Here is a 24,231-nt window from a genome sequence, read left to right on the forward strand (position 1 = left end):
AACTATTCGGGTACGCGAGACGAAGACTGTGCCTTTGACAGAAATTGTCTTCAACTGAATTGAATTAGACTTGACTACTAGCCTAACGTTACTTGAAATCATGTTACTACCTTTTGACTCCAGTAGGGGCGCTCAATTGTGACGTCAAAGCTCCAATCAATCAAACTTCATAGATCTTGAGCTGTGCTGTATAATGTGACAGTATGGGCTTCACTTCTGTTGAATGTTTTCTCTAGTTACCTCATCTTTCTTTGGGGAAAACGCGGCTCAAAGTCTAGCCCTGTGTGTGTGAATTTGATACCATTATGGCACTAGCCTACTTTTTTTTGTAAGGGTAGCTATTTCTCAGCATTGTACTGCAAACAAATAATGTAATTAGGTTCCTGAGTCAAATTTTCACAGTATTTATTTTCCAGCATCATATTATTTTAGCTATATGCATTTAGATATTTTAGTTGTGCAAAAACATTTTTGTAACATTTTTTTTTATTTAGTCTAAATGCATTTCCTAGTTTCCTTCTGCTTTTTTGTTTGACAGACTTTGACCACTAGAAGAATTTAATCTCCTACTCTGTTATTTTCTTTCTTTCTTTCTTTCTTTCTTTCTTTCTTTCTTTCTTTCTTTCTTTCTTTCTTTCAGTTTGAACATTTCTCTTCTGGTCCTAGTGCAGTGGTTTTAAATCTTTTAGATGCATTGGACCCCCAAATATGATCATCTTTGTGCGAGGGCCCCCAGTCCTAACTGTACGTTCACACCGCCGCCGACTTGAGCGGCAAAGAAGCTCTGGCCGCCCTGTCAAGGACGCTTGTCAAAAAGTACGAGGAAGCTTGTTGACGCTTTGGCCGCTCTGACGTAGCAGCGTTCTATGTTCGTTTATGGGAGAAGAGAAGTGTCACACCATGAAAAGTAAACAGAATAAACAAGCAATACATTGACACTAGAAACCTTTTGTAATGACCGCATTTGTATAACCGTTTTGGTCACATTATTATTTATTATTATTAATAGTGGGTGCGCGCGCGCGGCCGGGGCTCTCTCTCTCTCTCTCTCTCTCTGCTCGTTCTTATATGCCCTGTCAAGCGCGCCCTGTTAAACTGGTCAGGACTCTGTGATAAAATGATAAACTTTCACTCTGTGATGGTTAAACTGTGCAATTAATCCGATAATGATAGGAAACCCAGCAACGGCGATGATCAGCTTCTCCTCCGTTTTCTCGGAACTAATGTTTTGGTAGGAACGAAAGTTTACATCGTATGTTTCTCCGGAATCAGCCAGCGCGAAGGACGTCTATATTCCGATTGGTTGCTGGCGTTTGCCGCTGCCAGAGCCGTAGAGAGAGAGAGTTGCGACAACGGAAGTTCGAAATGCTTAGTTGTCACGTGATTCGCGTAGATCTCAGATAGTTCCAGGAAGTGCTTCAGCGCCAATTCAAATCGATGGAGTTAGAGAGCAGAACTTTGATTTCTGGTAGTTTGTAGTCAGTAAATTAATTGATTTACAATATGTATATAATACACTGATATGTGAATGTAGTATGTGTTTGTAGTTACAGAAATGTTATTTGTAAAAGATAAAAATCTGCTAGTATTTAATGTTTATAGTGGTCAACCAGCGTTGCCTGCCGTTTGTTAACATATTTCTGGCTAACGTTACCTTGGTTAAAGACCGTGTTGCAGTTGTTTTGAAGTATTTCAAGTATTTCATTTAGGTTCGCGTTTAAAGTCTGTAGAGAGAATGGTGTCGTCTTAGCGGCCCCTAATTTAATAACAAATGATCGTTCCGACGGAAGCGAATCAATGAACAATAACTTTAGCTGGAAAATAACTTTATTAAAGAACCGCTATAAAGCCAAAACAATCTCTGTTACCATACATTACACGTGTATCTCTGTAAAGCTGCTTTGAAACAATCTACATTGTTAAAAGTGCTATATAAATGAAGATGACTTGACTTGACTATTTTTTGTTCTTAAACTAGAATGTTATTTAAAGGTATCACGTAAATAATGTTCACTATGGTTTCACAAGGACAGAGACTTGCAGGTAACAGGTAATTGTCTTAAATCCATTGCAAACAAGTAAAATGTAGAATTTATTAAATGAAATTTCATTAATCTTAATGTTTACAATGCTTATGCACCCCATGCACTTATTACTGTATAAATTAATACATATATTATATATTAATGTATAATATATTAATGTATAATATTACATTTTCAAACAAAACATGATTATACACACACATTATTTCATTAGTGTCCATGTGCATTATTTACTTTTAACATAATTTGATAAATTTATTACCTACATTTCTTTAATCTATAAAAATCTATTTATTTGGTTATTTTATTATAGTAATTACAGTATACTGCATCGTCCAGAGGAGCCTTAATGATGAGTGCAAAGGGTTGTAGATCTCTCTCAAATACTGGTAAAAACTGCTTTCAAGTATGGGTAGGTTGGTACACTTTCCATGTCAGGTGAATTTAAACACTTAGAAATGCTTACAGCTGAAACTTGTTTAAATTTCAAAAAGTCAAAGTTCATGACTCAAAAATATACATTACATCAGTTTATATATATATAACTATAACTATAACTATATATATATATATATATATATATATATATATTATTATATATTATATATACTTTTGCATTGATTTAGCACAATGGGATTTATTAATGTCTAATAAACTGCACGTCAAGCATGTTGTCTGTCATTTCCTCTATGTTGTTCTTGTGGTGTCTGACACAGAGAGGAGAAAATATGCTGAAACTGAAGGTGAGGGTACAGCGTCAGTGCAGGGAGTCTTCATGATCCACTGAATCCCTTTGAGCTTCTTGTGTTGAAAGAGATAAAGGAGACAAAAACGGGACAAATTATATACAGTAGTAGTATATATTACATGTTGTGGTATTTAGTATTATTCCCCATTTAGTCTAGTGTGATTTGTTTTTTAAAATGGCTTGCTGCTTTTAAGCATTGTTTTTAATCTCACAAATAAACTTCCATTTCCCTTTCCCATCAATCCAAAAATCAGCTGAGCTGAAACATAATATAGACAGCCTAATAGTCAGCAGAAACACAATGTCTAAAAAACTCCACCCATATGTTTTTGTTACTCAAAAATGCAATCTAAAATAAGGATTTTGTTGTTGTTGTACATTTAATGAGGAATGAAACAGATATTCTCATTTTATCACTTCCACATATCACACTCCCCAATGTTATATTTAACCCCTGTTTAGAAGCCTTTCCCTCTTATTACACAACAAAGGATAAAACTGCATTAATAGAACGGGTTTAACCATTAATAGGCTGTTCGTGGTTTGTTATGCGCTACTAACTTTATCCAATGACCTATCTTTTATCTGATAACGTCCCCTAAAACTACTAATTTAGAGATCAATAATCAACTAGCATGCTTTAATACAAGTAAATTTTATTCAGATGTACTGATACAAACGTATTCTTTAAACGTCTTACCTTTTATAAAAGTCCATCACAAACGGTCTGTTCTACCGCGCTGCTGCTACTTCCGGGAACTATTGAGAGGCTCCACGAGCCGCCATTGCTGTAAAAAAAAGCGTTCCATTGTAGTCAATGGAGATGTCGCAACTCTCTCTCTCTATGGCTCTGGCCGCTGCTTGCCGCTGAACCGCGTCATAGCTCATTACCATAAAGTTGAGCTACTTTCAACTTTCAGATTGACGCTCAAAACGCCCAAAACGCGACGCCGATGGATTTGACGCTCCTTGCAGCTGAGAGAAGCCAGCTTCCATTGAAAATGAATGACTTCCGGTAACTTTGGAAGCTCATGTCGGCGGCGGTGTGAACGTACAGTAACATTTAAAAGGCAGCTAGTCTATATATTTTCATGTATAAAGACTAAATTAAGACTTAAAAAAATATATTATAAATATGCATAAAATTGTGTTCACATTTTACTACAGTCTATTACTGTGCTTAACTGTTGATGTATTATTTATTTATTTAATTTATTTTAATCCATTTATTTTATTTAATCAATGTTTTATTTGATTCTTTTTATTTATTTATTTAATTTAATTTTTACACTGTTTTTCTTTAGACTTTTCCACAGACCCCTTAGCACCCCCTTGCAGCCCCCGGGGCTGGTTTCACAAAGATAGACTTTGACTATGGCTTAGATATAATAGATAGTCAGACTTCAGATAGACATCTAAATCAGACCGTTGCACAAAGCACTTAAGACTCTGACTATCTTAAGTAGGACTACACTGCAATGCATTCTGGGTAAAATAAGACACTTTTCAAAACAAAAAACATGGCGGATCGAGTAAGCGCATTCAACCGCTCAGTGCAGTTTACCCCAGCGGAAAATATGTGTTTGTTGGAGGAGTATAACAGTTACAAGGACATTTTACTTGGGAAATTTAGCGGAGAATGTAGTAACAAGAAGAAATGTTTAAATTATGAGCCATTTTCCCTTTTCTTTTGGCTGTTTCTGTTTGTAAATGTAACTGATTGTTACTGCTGGTTGCCAAGGTAACCGAGTCTTAGACCTAAGTTAGCCTGGGGGTAAGAGGTGTCTAATTTTTTTGGTCTAAATTAAGTCAGTCTTTATTTTTGTGAAACAGTCTAACTTGCATTAGACTAGTCTATGAGCAAATTGTAGACTTGTCTAACACTATAGACCGGTCTAAAATAGCTTTGTGAAACCGGCCCCCGGACCCCAGTATACAAATCTTCTGTCCTAGAGCATGTGTCATATGCAGTTAGATATGCAGATTTTTCTGTGTTTTTGTGTATTGCGAGTGTGGGGTCAGTATGATTCTATGTAACCCATCTCTCTGTCGTATCAGAGACAGACATCTGTTTATGCAGGCTCTGTCTTGTCTTGTCTTGTCTCTCTCTCTCTTTCTCTCTCTCTCTCTCTCTCTCACGCCTGTCTCTCTGAAGTACATGCAAACACTTATCAACACAAATGAATGGAACATTTGAAGAGTAAACTTTGCATTCCATTATATTCATTTATAAAAAAAAAGTCTGAGGTTTTGGTTAAGTCTGTTATTTGTACTGTTTGTGCTGCTAGAGATTTAGGCCACATGCTTCGGGATTTCCATGTTGTGTCAATTACGTTGTCTCGCAGGAGAGATTTTGTCAAAACATGATTCCAGCGAGCTACAGAGAGCAACATGTTTGTGTTCAAGGTAATACGGAGAAAGTCCGAGATGTTTTTTTGTGGCTGGGTGGAAATGCAGGAATAAACCGGGAAATGCCAGGAATGTTATGAAGTCAATAACCTCAGCATCAGCCCTGAGGGTGAAGAAGATATCATGGAGGAGAGAAAGAAGAGCAGAGGGAAACACAAGAAGCTTCTCTCTTCTCTCCTCTCCACTGCTAACTTAATCCCATATCCCGACTGTGACCTGTGTGTTTTTAGTCCCTGGATTCAGCTCATTGTCCAGCCTGCCTGTTGATTCAGAGTCTGTCTATTCATATAAAGCCTGTAGGACCCATCGTGGCCCACCGGGGGATTTACAGATGCAGGACGGACCCCGCCACGTTTATCTTTCTGCGTGTTTGACCAATCAGAAGGCCTGACTGAGCTCAGCCATTCCAAGCTGCAGGAAGTCAGAAAACTAGTGTGTTATGTGTATGTTCGATGGATGTTGGGAAGATGCTGCTGATCAGGAATAGGAGTCTTTCACTTTTACAAACAATTTTAGCTGGTGGAGATGGAGAATAACATGGATGACATTCTATAGACTTATAGCAGGATTTAGCTGTATTTAGCCATACCTGAATAACACAGAAGACCGTTTTAGAGAGGAAGAAATCACCTAACAACCACCTAGCAATCATATTGATACTATACATGTCAACCAGATATAGGCCTACACAACCATTCAAAAGTTTGGTTTCGGTGTGATTTTTTAATGTTTTTGAAAGGATTCTCTTATGCTCACTTATGCTCTTATGCTGATGGCAAAGCTGAATTTTCACATCACTTAATTTTGCATCCAAAAAAGTCCATTGTCCATAGCTAGAGGTGAGGCAACGCTCACACAGAAGTCAATTTCAAACCAAGCTGCTTTCTATTTCTTTTCAAGGTCTTTCAGAACTGCGAATAAATCTGCATGGGAACAGGATTATTTGATGAATAGAAAGTTTAGAAGAACAGCATTTATTTAAAATAGTAATATTTTGTAACATTATAAATGTCCTACTTCTGGTCAACTGAACACATCCTTGCTGAATAAAATGATACATTTCTTAAAAAAACCCCAAAAAACTGTAGTATAATTGAATACGTAAAATGTATTTTATCAGGGAAATCCTGTAGAATGAGTGTGTGCTAAGAGATATTCAGGGTTTCCATTGTGGTGTGTTGAGTGTAATTGTTTTTGTATGAATGTCAGTCAGCTTCCAAGGGCATGTTAATACACAGTAGTGTTTACTGACAGTCTGCCTGCCTGTGAATTTGACATATTTTCTGTTGATACGAGAAGACATTTGAATGATGACTACAGGCTCTTCCCGAGCAGACAAACATTAGCTTGATCATTTCTGACATGTATCATATTGGTGCCTGATCATATGCATATTGACACACAACTCTCCGTCTCACAGAGACTAGGAGGGTGTTTATGAATATTCCTTATTCTTCGCTTCACTGCTCTTAAGTCTGGGAATGGTTCAATTATTTAAAACCAACACCAGTGCTTTGCTGTGCTCACATTTCACACTGTTTTCAGTCTAATGTTCATTCCATTCTTCCTTTTTTCTCGTCACTTTTTATCTGTTCTCATCATATTTTCATCATTATGTTCTTGTTTTCTCCTCCTTTCTCATTTAGTCTATTCTTGTCTCTTCACTTTTCAAATCATCTTTTCACATCTTCTCATCTCATCACTTTGCCTTTGTTCTCTTTTCTTCTCTTTTTTTCCCCTCTTAGTCTTGTCCAGTCTCGTCTCTTACTTATATGAAATCATTTTGACCTTGCTTTTTGCCGAATAAAATGTTTTTACAAATGACTGATGCATGTCTTTTTAATGCGAGACGTGTTTTGTACAATGGTGGTGTGTGTGTGCTCTGTGTTTACCTGTCGGAACGTGACTGAACCTGGGTACACCTGCATAGAGGCAGTGCATATGTGAGCGCACGCAAATGAACTCATTCTAGAGAGCCTTTTGAAGCATCTTGAAGCCCCTAGCACTAGTGCATCAGGACTCAGGGTAGTTCTCAATCATCTTTAGATGTCTCAGTAGGCCGCATATTTCTTTGCATGTGTCTCTGTGTGTGTTGAAGTCTGTGTTGTGTCATATCTTATCTGCACTGTCAGCAGAACTTTAGATTTTTTCGATCCAGAGAGGCAACAAACTTTGTTAAAATTGATAGTAGTTCATAATTTAGGTTTAGTTTACATTTAGATTTCACTTAAAAAAAGTACAATGTTTTTCAGACATGGTACCATGGTAATCTTTGACGTACCATGTAGAAGTCTCTTATGCTCACCAAGGCTGTGTTTGTTTGATTAAAAATACAATAAAAACAGTAACATTGTGAAATATTATTATAATTTAAAAGAACGGTTTTCTGTTGTAATATATTTAAAAATGTAATTTATTCCTGTGATGACAAGCTGTATTTTCAGCATCATTACTCCAGTCTTCAGTGTCACATGATCCTTCAGAAATCATTCTAATATAGACTCGTGTGGTCGAAAGCATTGGAACAGCCACAAAAGTCCGCCTACTCTCTGCATACTGACTTAATACATATACATTATGGGAAGGGCTGTAGTCAGATGGGATTTAAACTTTGTCAGACGTCTCTGGTCACGTTCATATAAATATCTTGAGGTTATTTTGTCCATTAGATAAAGGCCCATATTTACCCGCCCATGGACCATCCCATGAAAGAAATCAATACAGTAGTGGTTGAAAGTGGACAAAAGAGGTGGATTAAAATACCGGGTGTAAACGGGAAGTGTCTCCCTCGCCCACTTGTTATCCGAACGACCAAAACTCATCTTAATACCAGCAGGTGCCTGTGTTAGTTGCCTATTATTACACACTTTCTCTCACAGAAAAAAATAATAATGACTGATAGCAACCCAAATTACAGAAACTGCTTTGAAAATGTCATTGTTAGTAATGGCACTTTTCCTAAGATGAGAAGCACAAAGAGATGAAGGCCCGGTTTCACAGACAGGGCTTAGGTTAAGCCAGGATTAGGCCTTAGTTTAGTTGTGCCTTAGAAAGACACATCACCGGTGTATATCTTGAGACAAAACAATGGCACTGACATGTTTGAAGATACATCAGTGCAAGTGGCTTTCAGTTAAAACAGTTCAAACGTGCATTTTAGTCTGGACTTAGACTAGCTTAAGCTGTGAAACCGAGGGGAAGAGTCTTCCTCTTCTCCCAGTCTTCATCTCTCTCTCTCTCTCTTTCTGCAGGAAAATGCAGGTCTGTATCTGATTCTAGTCTGTTCTGATGGTATCTGTGCTATGGCATCTGGTTCAGGTGTTCCACAGCCCAGTGACTAGATCCATTCTCGACTGATAAGATGCACACGTGCACAACCGTTCCCAGGGGTTCATACAGGCCTATGCTTGAACCCATACACACCAAATACATATAAATCACATATAACTGCACATCACGTGTCCAAATGAACTTAAATTGATTCCAAATTGTTAAACATTCCTGGACTGCTCCATCGAAGCCTCACATCCCTGTTTACAGCGTTTTCCCCTTCAGGCACGTGAGAGCATTAATGTGTGCGTGGGTGTATGTCTCTCTATTTTCTGATAGTGTTACAAGCACGGTAAAACCCAAACAACCCGTGTGTACAGATTGTCTATCACAACCCTTCTGATCGCGGTGTGTCCGTATACAGACTTTCCCATTCTTCAGAACCACACATAGACAATGCACACAATGCCAGACAGATTCGGTTACAGTGAGAAAAATGGTTTTGCTGATCTGAGATCATCAGGAGACATGTTGTGTCTTAGTGAGTTCAAGGGTACGTGAGACAGACAGGTCCACATCTGTATCTGAACTTTGAGATCAAATCTACAATCAGATGTGCATTTTTATAAACTATGCATGACACTTCCTGTCATTCTGAGAGTCATTAACATCTTTCAAAAGATGTATTGTGCTTAATAGCATTATGTGGTGGAAAGTACATTTTTAACATTGAAATAGAATACAACTCTTTTGTCTTGTTAAGACTTCATGCACTGGATGTATACAAAATACACACCTTCATTCCCTCCACACGAAAGTCATTTAAAAAAAAAAATTTCATCGGAGTGGTTTAAGACCTTAGGACATTTGTCACACTTAAACCACAAATATACACACAAACACACACACACAAACAGTCCACAGACTGGATTCGAGGAGTTTATGTGATGTTATACAAAAAGTAACAAATCATTCCCTTGAGTATCAAATTGACCCCCTTAGGAATGAATGCAATGCGAGGAATGCTTGAGTATACAAACCTAAAAATGCTCAAAATTAAAAATAAAATTCTAAAACTTTACCAAATAATAATTTGTAATGTCTACACGTATATCTGCATACTAAAGAGAAAAACTCAAGAATTGACTTTAGGACCCTGTGGAACAGCTCATTTGCTCAATATAAAGCTATTGTAGAGCTTTTTGCAAGGGGCAAAGTTGTTGGTTGTTTGGGAAATTATGCCATAACTAGTCCATGTCATAAAATTATTTTCAAGCAATAAGTATGTAAATATGTACAGTATGTAAATGATCATAAAATGTACTAATTCAAATTTTTATTAAATTATCATAATTTAAGATTGAAAGTCTAAGGATATATATATATATATATATATATATATATATTAAACAAAGTTTTTAAAAATGAAATGATGATGGCACAGTAAAACATTTCCAAGGAAATTTCGATGAAAGAAAAAATAAACAAATAAAAATCATTTCATGTGGCATGATATTGCTCAATTATGAAACACCCATTTATCAACTTCTGTTGTTGTCAAATGAAGCTATATGCTTTCATTCACCTACCTTTCATAGAGATAAAGAGTCTATGATCTTAAATGGTAAGATGTGAGGCCATGAACCCATGCTTGTCGCTGTCATGCCTTTCATTTTGGAGTTCATCTGTAACAATGCAAGTTCATGCAGAGAGCCGGTTAAACTCCTGGCATTCCTTTAAGGCACGGATTTTATGCATTTCTTGATCATGTGATTCCATTTAAATTATGGGTGTCTGTTTGGGCACATCCGTGCCTTCAGTCAATTAACAATGAAATGTTTTCATGCAGTCATGGTGTTGTTTTGCTTGTGTTTTCCTCTCAGGGTTGTGTTTGCAGTGGGAAATCAGAATGTGACTGTCAAGGAATTAAAGGACAAAAGGTAACAGAACATGTAAACAACATACATACAATCATATCCACACAACAGATGACAATGTAATATTATGTCACAAAACATATTTCTAAGTGATCGCCATTATTCTTATAGTGTGTTCAAAACATCAGCAGAGCTTGTGAGAAATGATCTAGAGTTCATAAAGTTTAACATCCAAGGATGTTCATATTTATACTGAATGTAAATGCTGCCCCCTTCTGGTTTCTTATGTACTCCTCTACTTACTGGTGCTGAAGCTTCCATATTTGCCACTTAAAGGGATAGTTCACCCAAAAATTTTGTCATTACTTTATCACCCTTAAGTTGTTCCAAACCTGAATGAATTTCTTTCTTCTGTTGAACACAAAAGAAATATTTTGAAGATTGTTTATAGCTAGACAGTTGACGGCACACTGACTTTCAAAGTAGGAAAAAAATACTATGGAAGTCAATGGCTACCATCAACTGTCTTTTACCAACATTCTTCAAAATAGCTTCTTTTGTGTTCAACAGAATAAAGAAACTCACACAGGTTTGGAACAACTTGAGGATGAGTAAATGATGATGGAATTTTCATTTTTGGGTGAACTGTCCCTTTAATAGTGGAATCATTTTTCAATCATCAATCAATTTTTATTTGTTTTTTACAGATAATCATGTTAATGTTTATTATATCTTAATATCTTCATGCCCTATAGTTGCATTTAGCAGATTAGAGCTGGGCGATAATATAGTAATGTCCTAGGATTAAGGATTAAGGAAAGTTACCATGAAATCAAAATTGACAATTCTCGTTTTTGTCACACTTTATACACTTTATATTAGGTGCTTTTGACTACCATGTGCTTATATAAAAAACAAGTACAACGTACTCATTGTTTTCATATTGTATTGCAAAACATTTGGGATACGGTCCGGGTAAGGTTAGGCACAGGTTTGGTGGTATGGTTAGGTTTAGGGTTGGGTTAAGGTGTAATGGAAGGCTCATAATTGTAATTATAGATTTAATTACATAAATTAAAACAGCTGTAATTACATGCAGGTATATATTTAAAGTACATAAGTACAATGTAAAATCAAGTATGTATACAATAAGTGCATTGTATCAAATTATTAACTTAAATGTTAGAACATAGTAGTTAAAGACACCTACTATAAAGTGGAGGACCCCTGTTTTTATGGAATATTTCAGTATATATTATAAATGACCTTTCCGTGCACATAATTTTTTTTTTTTTTAAATTCATGTGCCCTCCTGTAAGGACATCTCTTTTCTGACGACGTGTTTTTGGCGCCAGGACGGGACAATCTGTCTCTCACATGAGATCACAGCAATATCAAACCACAACAATCCAATGAGTTCCATCCTACATATCTTCTTGTTCAAGAAGCTGTTTTGCTCAGATATGTCACAGTAGGAAGAAAAGACTATCGCAACTTCTGTTTGATCCCTACACTTTACATGGCACATTGAGACATGGTGCTCATTCAGGAAAATTGAGATTGAATCTGGCATGCAACATTTCCTGATCCAGGACTTCAGTTTAGATTTAAATTAAACAACTTCCACCATTTCTGTATCTTGATTGTAGCATCTACACTTTTGTCTATTTCCTTGTTGCATAACACAAAGATCAATCATCGTTTGTCATGACATTGGGAATTCTGAAGATTGGGTCCCCAGGTTCAAAAAGGAAAGAAGAAAAATATGTCTGGTGGTTGTGGGTGGCCTCATGACTATTTCGAGGTGACTTGACAGATGTATTGGCCACCCAGGTGTACGTATCAGATCAGCTGTGCTACACTATTGATGCCCAAAGCTACAGAACACTTATCAGCATTATAAGACACGCATCTGCTCCTCTGTATGTGTCCACCTCTGTGTAAGAGTCTGTGTTCCACTTCTCTCTATTCACATGAGTTTGGCATACCTGTCATGGTATGTTCATTCCTATAAAAGCTATGTCCATGGAGCTACTTTGCAGACGTTCCTCCTTTTTTTTCTGATCTCTGCATTGTAGATGAATATTTGCAAATAATCTTGAAAATCTGCTTCAAAAAGTTGAGCTTTGATGAAGTTCTCTCTGTTCCGTCCCATTTGTGTAGGCGAAGGGCATCATTTGCCTATTTTTAAGTCACTGTCATGTACTGAAGAAGATTGACGACTGGATATAAAAATAACAACGAGGTTTATTAAACAGGATGGCAGTAACACAAGTATCACAAACACGAACAACTGACAACTGAAGAGTGAGACCGAGCAACTTAAATACAGGGCAAATGAGGGAATTAAAGGCACACTATGCAAGATTTGTACCTTAATATAACAGCTTCGAAATCATTTTGATGGTAAACGAACTTGTAGTAGGGCGAATCATCCCGATAGCAAAACGGGAGGGACACCCATCAAATCTCACAAGAATCACGACTTGCTTTACGGCACGACGTCACATACATCAACAACATATGAAGCAGCCTCTATGGAAGACACTAGCACATTTCAGACGTGAATCATGGCAGAGTCGACGAAGAAAGCGCGGTCGGAAGAGTGCAGAGACGGCTCTGCGTGAGGGGTATTTACGACAGTAACGTTAAATTACTCCACAGCGACTCTAGAGGTCGCTGTTTGAGAAAAACAGAAACTGCATAGTGTGCCTTTAATGATTAACACCTGTGATGATAAATTAATGTCCATGATGAGAAGTGGGAAACTGAAACAAAGGAACACAGGAACTACAGAATACAAACTAGAAGTCCATGAAAACAAAACTAAGAACAAACGTAACTGAATATGTGAAACACTCACCTTTAAATCAAAATTCTAATATTTTTGTAATATAATATTGCATTAATTATTATAAATCATTTATCTGTGCACATCATAATTTTTTTTTCTTCAAATCACATGCCCTAGTAAAATTTTATCAAATTAATTTCCCCTCCCCTCAATATCTCTTCTCTGATGACAAGTTTACTGGCATCTTTGACAATTTGATAATAAACCCTTGTGTCTTCCACAGAAAATTCAACACAGGAGTGAAACAGATTTTAAAGGGGTCATGACAGGGATTAAGTTTTTTTTCCACAAAAAACAAACAAATATATATGCGAAAAAGCAATTATTTTGGACTTTCATTCTGACCATCTGTCTGAAATGATACGTTTTTAAGGGGCGGCTCCTTTAAGGCCTGTCAGTAAACGGCCACTGTTATGACTGGCTAATGTCACTGCATAGGAAACAGTATCAACGCCCATTAGCTCTTGCATATGAGTAAATGTTTTGAAAGCATTTGTCATATAAATCCGTCATTTACAGACAAAGCATTGTGATTTCACAATGCTTTGTCTGTAAATGACGGATTTATATGACACATTTAGTTGTATATGTATAGTCGGTTTATGATGCAGCTGTAAGATCCAATACAGCTGACTTAAACTGGACGCGTCAAAGTGAACGCTCTTTCACTCTTTCACTTGTCCTCTTGTCGATGATCATCTCTCAATGATTTGCGTTTAAAGCTACCGCTGCTTTATCTGTCTTCCTCTCAGGGTCAGATGGGGTATCCTGGTTCGGATGGTGTAATGGGAGTTCAGGGGCATCGAGGAAAGGAAGGCCCTCCTGGACTTCCTGGTCCAATTGTATGTAACATACGGCTGCTTTACAAGCACACAGTTTCAAAATATATCAAATGTATAGAATATAATGTTCTAAATCTTACAGGAACAATATAGAATTTCCCCTCTATTTCCTCTCCACTGCTTATAGAGTTTTTCGTTCTTTGCCATTCACCTACAGACAAATATATTAAGGCATAACTCTTAAATGATGACCTTATAGAATTTGAGACATTATTATTGCAATATTTTTGTGTAAGTCCATTGTGAAATTTGCATTATGACTTTTCATTATAACATGTTGCCATATTCTTATACTGAGATTGAGAGTATAACTTTTTGACATTCAACAACATAAACAAATTGATTGTTGTATAGACTCTGTATTTGAGCACTGATTAATGTTGATAAAATGTATATATATATATTTTTTAAATCACACAGGGAAACATGGGAAGTACAGGCATGCGCGGACATAAAGGTTCTAGGGTACGGAGTGTGTGAGTGTGTTAATATATTTCCGGTGACACTTGCTGTATAATTGAACACTAGCCAATCTCTCTCGTTCTCATTCTCTCAATAAGGGAACTTCAGGGATGCCAGGATTCTTTGGCCCACCGGGACTACCGGTGAGTTTTCAGAATAGTTTTGAGAGCTTATTGCTTAATAACTTGCATTAGAGTGTATATATCTATTTCTGGCCAAAACGCTTAAAAGAGGAAACCAGATGCTACTACTGCTTTGCTAACATTTACAGAGAATATCATTTTGTGAATACCATGTTTTCCTCTTTTAGGGGCTCCCTGGGAAAGAGGGGCCGAGGGGGCCTCCTGGTTTCCCAGGATGCAATGGAACAAAGGTAATCCAGAAAAATGGATCAGTATTTGTGAATAAATTGTTATTCCTTTAACTACACTAAAGCCCACCAACTGTCACCGTACTCACTCGTAAGTCACTGTCAACATTTTTTTTTTTTCTTCCAGGGTGAGCCTGGTTTCCCAGGCTTAATAGGCCAGATGGGACCTCCTGGATGGCAGGCAAGTTCTGAAAATGAGTATAATATCAGATAATATTAATATAACGGTTGGCTGAGATAGCAAAGTGAGCCCAGTTGCAGTGATTTATTTTGGGAAATAAAAAACTAAATTTCTTTGAGGTGGGAATGAGGATACAAAACACATAAATGTTCAAATCACGTCCCAAATCGCATACTGTCTGAGTAGGTACTACATTTGAATTTGAATTGAACTTACTTCATGTCCGTTAAAAAAGTCTTCGAATGCACACTTCAGAATCTAAGCAGAAATAACAGATCAGGGGACTTTTTGCCTACCGTTTTTCACATACTACATACTAATCTTTTGGCTTACTGTTCTTCATATTCACATGATTTGGTGTTGGAGTGACAGCATTCAGCAGAGAGAGTGAGAATCAAAAAGAAGTTTATTGACAATCATAATCCAAGGTCATAGTCCATACCAGGCAGAGGCTCAAGCACAGCACATGTAATCAGTCCGAACACTCATACAATCCATGAAGGGCAAACAGACACGTGGAATCCAAGACTCAGGATGCAATAAACATAAAGAAAATGCAGACAGAGCATGTGAACCAAAACAAACAAACAAGACTTTATAATGAATGCAGGGGAAAAAGGCATTTAAATAGACAGGGTAATGAACTAAGAAAACAAGACACAGCTGAAACAGGTAAACTAATAATGAGCAGAGAGTTCTTGGAAATGAAGTCCGGGAATAACAGTTCATGGTGACAGTGAGGCTGCCATCTGGTGGTACTTAAGGGTACCGCAGCTGACAGATGTTACACATATAAAATATAGTAAGAAAGTAAACGATTTCGGAGTTTCCTCTAAACAATGTGGCTTCAACTAAAAGAGCAGCCGGTGTAAAAAGGCTCTATTAGGCTACTATTTTTACCAAAAAAAAAAAAAAAAAAATTTGTTAAATTATTATTATAGCAGGAGTAAACCAAATAATATATTTATTTGCAAATACAGGAAACAGGAACAGGAAAAATTTCAATAATAATAAAAGTACATTTACAGAAAATGCTAAGCTACACTAAACAGAACTACAGAGTGTAATCAACATGAAAATAAGAAGATGCAATCATATGTGTACATTTTCATGTTCTATTTATGTTTTAATCATCCATTGCACAACATATAATTCACAATGTATTCTGAAACCTCCACCTAAGGGGCACACAGAAAGACAGATGTCGGTATGAACCTCTCATAAAATGCCATGGAATGATTACTTACATGCTATATAGATGTTTATATTTTCATTCATTAAAAATTAAAATGTGAGTGCTGTGGGAAATGAAAAAAGTAAATGCTCTCGTTGTTTTTCTTTGGTACTTTTTGCAATGTGTAAGTCTCATTTGAGCCTTACTCTGATTAAGGCTGCTAATTTAAACCACAAATTTGTTGTTGTTGTTGTATTTAGGGAAGACCAGGAATCCAAGGACCTAAGGTGTGTTTTATTCGATTAACTTCAGTCCTTTAAGAATTGTTAGCTAGATAATTGCTCATTTAATATAAAATGCTCAAAGGTATATTATAATATTATGATGACCTTAAATTATTTTTAGGGAGATAGCTATTTCTTCCCACCCTCCGAACAAGTGAGAGGCAGGTGTGGTAATCAAGGCAGAGATGGAGATAAAGTAAGAAAATTCATTATAAGTGAAAAATTCAGATTGAACATTTGGGCTTTATGTATCTTTATTGTAATTCCATATTGTTGTATTCAGTGTCAGTGTTTTGACTGAGATTCTGATTGGTTGTGGATCTACAGGGTCCACTAGGATTGCCAGGATTACCAGGACCAGTGGGACCAGAGGGGCCTAGAGGTCCACCAGTAAGTTGTTCAGTGCTTTTATATCCTCTCATTATGATTAATATCATGATTACATTGTTGCCGTATTGATTTAACTCTGTAATTATTTTTAGGGAATAGAAGGCATTCCTGGATTACAAGGAGAGAAGGTTAGTTCTGATTAGCTCATGATAAAATGTCAGGCCAATGTCAAGAACCGGGTATACTTAATTTTCCTCATTCTGCTCCGCTTGCACACAGTTGAGTGTGCAAGCCTTTCAAAGTATACTACTTTGGCCGTGCACAATGTCTAGTGGACTTTGTTTCAAAGCACTCAAATTACTTACACATGCTCTGTTGTATGCGCACCGTCAGCACGGGAGCGTATGTTCCCACAGCCCTATGTTCCCACAGCCCTATGTTCCATCATTTCCAAGGTTTTTTTCTTTCTTTTCAAAATTAGGCCCTGTGTTCCCACATTTCCTTTATCATCAATTTGCATCAGATTTTATCCCCATTTCTCCCAATTTGGTAGTCACTTACACTAACCCTAACCCTAACCCTAACCTTTTGGTGACTTGGCGCTTCCTGCTTAACTAAGTTCAGGGGACGGGGGGGGTTAAATGAGAGAACATAGGACTGTGGGAATATAGGGCTGTGGGAACATATGGTTGTGGGAACATAGGGCTGTGGGAACATAGGGCCTAATTTTCTAAATTTTCAGTAAAAAAAAAAATTAGTAGAAATGTGGGAACATAGGGCCGTGGGAACATAGGGCTGACCCCGTCAGCACAGACCATGTGTGCGAATGTCCACAAACCCTCCTGATGATGGATGTCGTCGTCAACGTGGATGTCCGAAGCATACTTTGGGCTTTAGTATGTATGTTTGTATGTGTAACATTTTTGTGTTAAATATAGGGTCAAGAGGGTCGAACCATGGGAATACCTGGACCCAGAGGTCAAAAGGTCAGTATTTTCATCTTTACTTTTGAGCTTTTCTTACAAAATTCTTAAAAAAACAAGCATGTCTGACACTTACAGTATGTGAATGTGTAGGGTAAACCAGATGAATAATCTGATTTAAAGGCACACTGTGTAGAAATTGTGTTTTTGTCAAACAGCGACCCCTAGAGTCGCTGTGGAATACTTGCACTGTCGTTAATACGTCGTTAATATAAAAAATGACATACTACAAGCAAGCGCAACAACATACAACAGAATGCAAACAAGTTTACAAATAAGAGATTTATTTACTGGCCACTTCATGCGTTTTCTCAGATCTGATAGCTATCTGATTTATCAAAACGATTCCATTTACACCTGGTCACATAAATGTGTTTTTGCGAAACGGATTTAAATCCGATCTTCAATTCCCGCGCTATATGCAGATTTAATGGAGTGCACGTCACCGAAAGCAACAGATATGAACTGCATTTTATTGATCATCAGCTAAAATTTCAAAATCAAAGACTGCAATAAGAGAGAGCAGTAACAGCCCTGGTAAGATCATTTCGTTTCTTTACTTTTAATGATGATGATTGTGTGATAAGCATCTGCGACTTACTTTCACTTTGATTTGCGATAGTTTGCACGTTGGCTTGATGAATAGATGCTCAGCTTCTCTGCATGTTCCAGTAGCGTCGTCATATCTGGCTATAACATATAGACTATAACACGCTCTCACACGTTTTTTTATTTATTTTTTTTAGCATTTTTGGGAGGAGTACAATTTACATATGTGGTTTCAACAACCAGATGCATTTACACTTGTCCAGTTTCGTCTGGAATGCGGCATAGACCTCCTCCTGAAGTGGTTTGAGCGATCGGATTCAAATCCGTCTTGAATGCGTTTCGGAGGGCATTTACACCTGGTCTTTTCACGATCGGATAGCTATCCGATCTGAGAAAGCGCATGAAGTGGCCAGGTGTAAACACCCCCCATGACAAAAACATACGCACGAAAGCCGAAAACAAACGCTGGTTGGCCTCTCACGTCCAAATTTGAGGAAGTGGTGGGGTAAGTGACGTATGCCGTAAAGCAGTCGAATTTTGTAGTTCTTTTTGTGCTCGGGTTACTACCCGAACCCCAAAGTTACGTAGTGCCAGTGAAAGCGATACAGACCCCGTCAGGCTATGGTAGACGTGTCATTCAACCTATTGTAAGTCGATGTACCATCACAAGAGTCTTGGAAATATATTATGAAGGTTGAAAAGCTACATAGTGTTCCTTTAAATTGAATTATGCTCTCTATAAGATGATTATATAAACTCTAAAATTCATTGCGGGGCTTTTTTTGTAGGGGGAGAGAGGACCACCCGGTGTACCAGGACAAAAAGGTGTAAAGTTATTTGTATCAGGACCAAAGGAGCCTAAGGTAACATTTCCCATAAAAGTAATTCATTGGAGTTTTATTTATTTATGTATTTCAAAATCCAGTTGTACACTGTAATACAAATGAATGATTTGAGTTTTGAGAAAAATCACTCTCTTTTTGGTTTCAGGGGGACAGTGGGGATTTTGGAGACACTGGATGCCTTGGGTCAATTGTGAGTAACAAGGCCACTTTTTTAAAGTTTATTCTTCTGCTGTTTAAATCGTTTATTTCATTGGGATTGCTTTAAGTTACTTCATAAAGCCAAACTGCTGTATTCTGCAGGGTCTTCGTGGTCGTTCTGGTCCTAAGGGGCAGAAAGGGGAAAGAGGAGAGCCTGGGGGTCAGGTAAATAACTAAATAAATGAGAGAGAGAGAGAGAGAGAGAGAGAGACGTCTATCTATCTATCTATCTATCTATCTATCTATCTATCTATCTATCTATCTATCTATGTCTAACAATTTGTAATTATGTATTGATTTTTTTAGGGGAAAGATGGAAAGGAGGGACTGCGAGGAGAGTTAGGCCCTAAGGTAATATTTTACAGTGGCACATCAGAAAAAATCCAGGCAGTTTTTGGTTTTTAAAGGGGTCATGACATGGATTTTTTGTTATCCTAATATGGTCCTTGAGATTAAAAAAAATAATATATATATATTTTTTTTTTTTGCATACTAAAAAAAACTAATATGCAGGAAAATTATAATTTTCAATCTTCATTTTCTCTGTCTCAAATGATCAGTTTTTAAAGGACAAGCTCCTTTAAAGGCTTGTCAGTAAATGGCCCCTGTTATGATTGGCTAACTGTTTAAACAGGACGTGTCAAAGCTAACATTCTTTTTACTCTTTGTCCTGTTGTCGTGTGAAGTGCTTGGAGTATGTCAGAAATTGAAAGGGTATCTGTATACTGTTACCAGTGTAAACAGTGACAGTGATTATAACGGGTTCTATTTGCTTTTGTATAGACAGATGTTATCCGTTAAAGTCACCATGACAATTCTTATTATTCTTTTTTTCATTCTTTAATTTTTTTATGGAGTATTGCAGCTTTTATTCTAAATGTTTTATCCATGCACATAATTTCTTTTTAAAATGAATCAAGTCAAGTCAAGTCATCTTCATTTATATAGCGCTTTTAACAATATAGATTGTTTCAAAGCAGCTTTACAGAGATAAGCATATCATTTAAGGTAAGATTGTTTTGGCTTTATAGCTAAAGTTAGTTTTGATTAATTTGCTTCCGTCGCAACGATCATTTGTTATTAAATTAGGGGCCGCTAAGACGACACCATTTTCTCTACACAGAATTTAAACGCGAACCTGTGAGAAACACTGATGGCGTTCACATGTGCATTTAGAATTGGTTCTATAGTTACGTGCGTTTGAATATATGTACGCAGGTTTGGAATTCTCTACAAGCCAAGCCTAAACAAAGTACTTGTCATTCCTTATAAATTTTGATAAAGAATTTTATTTTATTTTGTCACTTCGGGGTAGGAACGCGAAACGAATTTTCCCGACAACGCCTTATCTGTAGAGTGGTAAAGGGATCCTCCATAGGGAGAGACTAGTTGGCACTTCAGCACTGCGTTGTCATCGGGTCCAGGCGAAGGTCCTTCGTCAGATCTGGATACGGCCTGGATCCGGCAGGCTGCGGGAAAACCTCGGGATAAACACAGACACTAAAATTAGCTTAGATGCCATTCTTCTTATGATGTAACGAGTACATCAGGATTTATGGGAAGTGTTCCCGGTTCCGGCTGACCTAATCTATGCAGCCTAACATTGAATTATAGAAGTCTATAATGTGTTATGTGTATGCTAGGTCAAAGAGATATGTCTTTAATCTGGCTTTGAACTGACAGTGTGTGTCTGCTTCCCGGACAATGTTAGGAAGACTGTTCCAAAGTTTTGGTGCTAAATAGGAAAAGGATCTACCGCCAGCAGTCGATTTTGATATTCTAGGTATTATCAACTGGCCGGAATTTTGAGATCGCAATAGACGTGAAGGACTATAATGCGTTAAGAGCTCGCTCAAGTACTGCAGAGCTAAACCATTTAGTGCTTTGTAAGTAATCAGCAATATTTTAAAATGTATGCGATGTTTAATAGGGAGCCAATGCAGTGTTGACAGAACAGGGCTAATATGGTCATACTTCCTGGTTCTGGTAAGAACTCGAGCTGCTGTGTTTTGGACCAGCTGTAATTTGTTTATTAAGCGTGCAGGGCAACCACCCAGTAGAGCATTACAATAATCTAGCCTTGAGGTCATGTACGCATGAACTAATTGTTCCGCATTTGTCAATGAGAGCATATGGCGTAATTTAGATATATTTTTTAAAATGCAGTTTTACAGATACTAGACAATAATAATCATATTCTTTAATCAAAAATAACATCCCCTCCTTCTTCCAGCGACAACCTGTCTCTCACATGAGACCACAATTCAATTTCAGATGGACAAAGTCAAGTCCCACCCTCATTTTTTCTTGTTCGAGACGCCAGGATAGAGAATATAGATACGGATATATGTTCACACTGCGACTTTGTCACTGCATGTTGCTAGTGGCCAGAGGTGGATAAAGTATACAACTTCCTTACTTGAGTGAAAGTACAGATACTACTGGTCAAATATTACTCCATTACAAGTAAAAGTTGTAAAGACCGATTTTAAAAATACTTGAGTATCAAAAGTAAAAAGTAAATGTCAATGTATTGTTTTATTATTGTTGCTTTGTTACAGTACCTTATGTTGATTAATATATATTTATTATGACCAAGAGTTTTGTTTTTTTTACTTCCTAGGGAGTGCCTGGAGATGTAGGATATCAAGGAGCTACTGGGATAGCCGGGGAAATGGTATCTATCTGTCTATCTGTTGTGCAGTCATGTGCTACATACCATGTAGGGTTCGGTCTTGCTTTGGTTGGCAAGCCAAAATTACAAAAAAATATAGTTGGCTATTTTAAGTGCAGTTGAACAGTGCCCTCTAATGAGTGGACTTTTTAAATGGAATCTCAATCTTTCTTTAAATTCTTTATACTTTAATTTATTAATCTGTTTTTGTGTGTGTGTGTGTCTTCAGGGTCTGAAGGGTGACCCCGGTGCCCCTGGTGCCCCTGGAGAGGTAGTGAAACTTTCACTTATGGCAATCTCCAGATGTTTAATCTAATTTTAATCACGTCATATTGCCTGTGGCAATGAAACTCTTTATTCTACTTCATTAGCTAATGATGAAGTAATAATAATATCTGTCTCTTTACATTTAAAAAGGAATTCATATTTGTGTAACTTATTGATGAAGTGTTATTTAAATTTGTATTTTAGTTTGTTATAATTGATACGAAGATCAAAGGTCAAAAAGGTATTCCTGGGCCACCAGGACCTCCTGGTCTACAAGGTAGTGAAGGTTAGTAATCAAATGAATTAAAACTGCTTTCATTCAAAGATAACCAACAAAACCAGTTTAATATGCCATGAACTGGTTTTCTTTCATTGATCAAAAGTGGCAGTAAAGACACGTACTGTATAATGTTATATATATATATTTTTTAAATAGCTGAAAAAATGTCTCACAATTCCAACAAAAATATTAAGCAGCACAACTGTTGCAAATGTTGCTTGAGCAGCAAATCATCATATTAGAATGATTTCTGAAGGATTATGTGAAACTGAAGACTGGAGTAATGATGCTGAAAACTCAGCTTTGACATCACAGGAATAAAATACATTTTAAATTATATTAAAATAGAAAACTGGTATTTGAAATAATAAGAATATTTTACAATATTAGTGTTTTATTGTATTTTTTATCAAATGAATGCAGCCTTGAGCATAAAATGATTCATATTTAAAAAACTAAAAAAACGAAATCAACTCTGAACTTTCGAATTACATTGTATGTAATAATTAGCAATAATTATTCTTATTTTATTAAGCCAAAGTATATAACCAAATTGTGTTATCTCTGGTATCTTTTTGAAAGGTTTCAATGGTTTTCCTGGACCTCCTGGTCCTCCAGGTAATTGATAGTAGTCTCTTTTTTACACGCACACAAATATACACATATACAAACGCTAACTTTCTCTTTGCTCATATATGTCAGGGACCGGCATACCAGGACCTAATGGAAAACAAGGTCCCCAAGGGTTTAGAGGTGTGAAAGGGAGAAAAGGAGAACCTGCACGTGACATCAGAGGACCCAAAGGACGTGATGGCCAACCAGGGGAACGAGGACCCCCTGGTGACCCTGGACCTCCAGGAGCTCCACGTAACTTTTTGTCAAAGACTACCATCTTCAGTTTATTTGATTTATCAAGCTTGACTGCTGTGCATGACTGTTTGACATGACACTGTTTGTGTGCTCCTCTCCTGCATCCCCAGAAGTCAAAGGTCGCTTGGGACCAAAAGGGCTCAAGGGTGTCAAAGGCCTAACAGGCCCTGAGGGTCTGCATGGAGATCCTGGAAAACCAGGTGAGATTCACTCTTTTCATGGTGTATGTTAAAAGAAATATTTCAGGTTCAATGGTTAAATTACGCTCATTACTACTGAAAACAACTTAGATTAATCATTTGCTATTATTTTGAATTATTTTCTAAGGTAAACGGCAGCATGCCACAAATGTTGCCCATATCGTTGGACCTAAAACAATCCTTTAAATAAAGTGTATGTTACATGAATGCTTAAAGTACAACCAGTAAACATGCTAATCACCTAATGCTGTTTTCCATTATTTGAATACAGGAGAGCAAGGAGAACTTTGCAGACTGTGTGCTGTTTCTACTGCTGACCCTGGACCTCCAGGACCACCTGGAGTTTCAGGCGATCCTGGAAATCCAGGTGAAGTCATTATGTAACATCTTTACAACATCTATAACAGCCTATGAGGAAACCTCCTATGGTGCATCCATATTGGTGCATCTCTGCTTTAAAGCACTTTTTTATTTAATTGATTGGTTTGGTTTCAGCAACAGACCTCAAATTCAATTTCT

The 24,231-nt window shown here is 37.1% G+C and overlaps 1 protein-coding gene across 1 annotated transcript in view; it reads left to right on the forward strand.

Moving 5' to 3' along the window:
- Positions 1-24,231, forward strand: part of col4a3 (collagen, type IV, alpha 3) — a gene marked incomplete at its 3' end in the record, with an annotated part of 35,884 nt that overhangs the window by 867 nt on the left and 10,786 nt on the right. The window contains exons 2-22 of the mRNA XM_084125633.1: positions 10,356-10,412; positions 13,956-14,045; positions 14,466-14,510; positions 14,606-14,650; positions 14,818-14,880; positions 15,005-15,058; positions 16,493-16,519; positions 16,638-16,712; positions 16,844-16,906; positions 16,999-17,034; positions 17,785-17,832; positions 19,167-19,241; positions 19,369-19,413; positions 19,524-19,586; positions 19,728-19,772; positions 22,325-22,366; positions 22,567-22,648; positions 23,225-23,260; positions 23,345-23,509; positions 23,623-23,712; positions 23,984-24,079. Coding sequence (XP_083981759.1) covers positions 10,356-10,412; positions 13,956-14,045; positions 14,466-14,510; positions 14,606-14,650; positions 14,818-14,880; positions 15,005-15,058; positions 16,493-16,519; positions 16,638-16,712; positions 16,844-16,906; positions 16,999-17,034; positions 17,785-17,832; positions 19,167-19,241; positions 19,369-19,413; positions 19,524-19,586; positions 19,728-19,772; positions 22,325-22,366; positions 22,567-22,648; positions 23,225-23,260; positions 23,345-23,509; positions 23,623-23,712; positions 23,984-24,079 — 1,342 coding nt within the window. The remainder of the gene's footprint in view (positions 1-10,355; positions 10,413-13,955; positions 14,046-14,465; positions 14,511-14,605; positions 14,651-14,817; positions 14,881-15,004; positions 15,059-16,492; positions 16,520-16,637; positions 16,713-16,843; positions 16,907-16,998; positions 17,035-17,784; positions 17,833-19,166; positions 19,242-19,368; positions 19,414-19,523; positions 19,587-19,727; positions 19,773-22,324; positions 22,367-22,566; positions 22,649-23,224; positions 23,261-23,344; positions 23,510-23,622; positions 23,713-23,983; positions 24,080-24,231) is intronic.

This window comes from Abramis brama (assembly GCF_963993115.1).
Source record: "Abramis brama genome assembly, chromosome: 10".
Classification (NCBI taxonomy): domain Eukaryota; kingdom Metazoa; phylum Chordata; class Actinopteri; order Cypriniformes; family Leuciscidae; genus Abramis; species Abramis brama.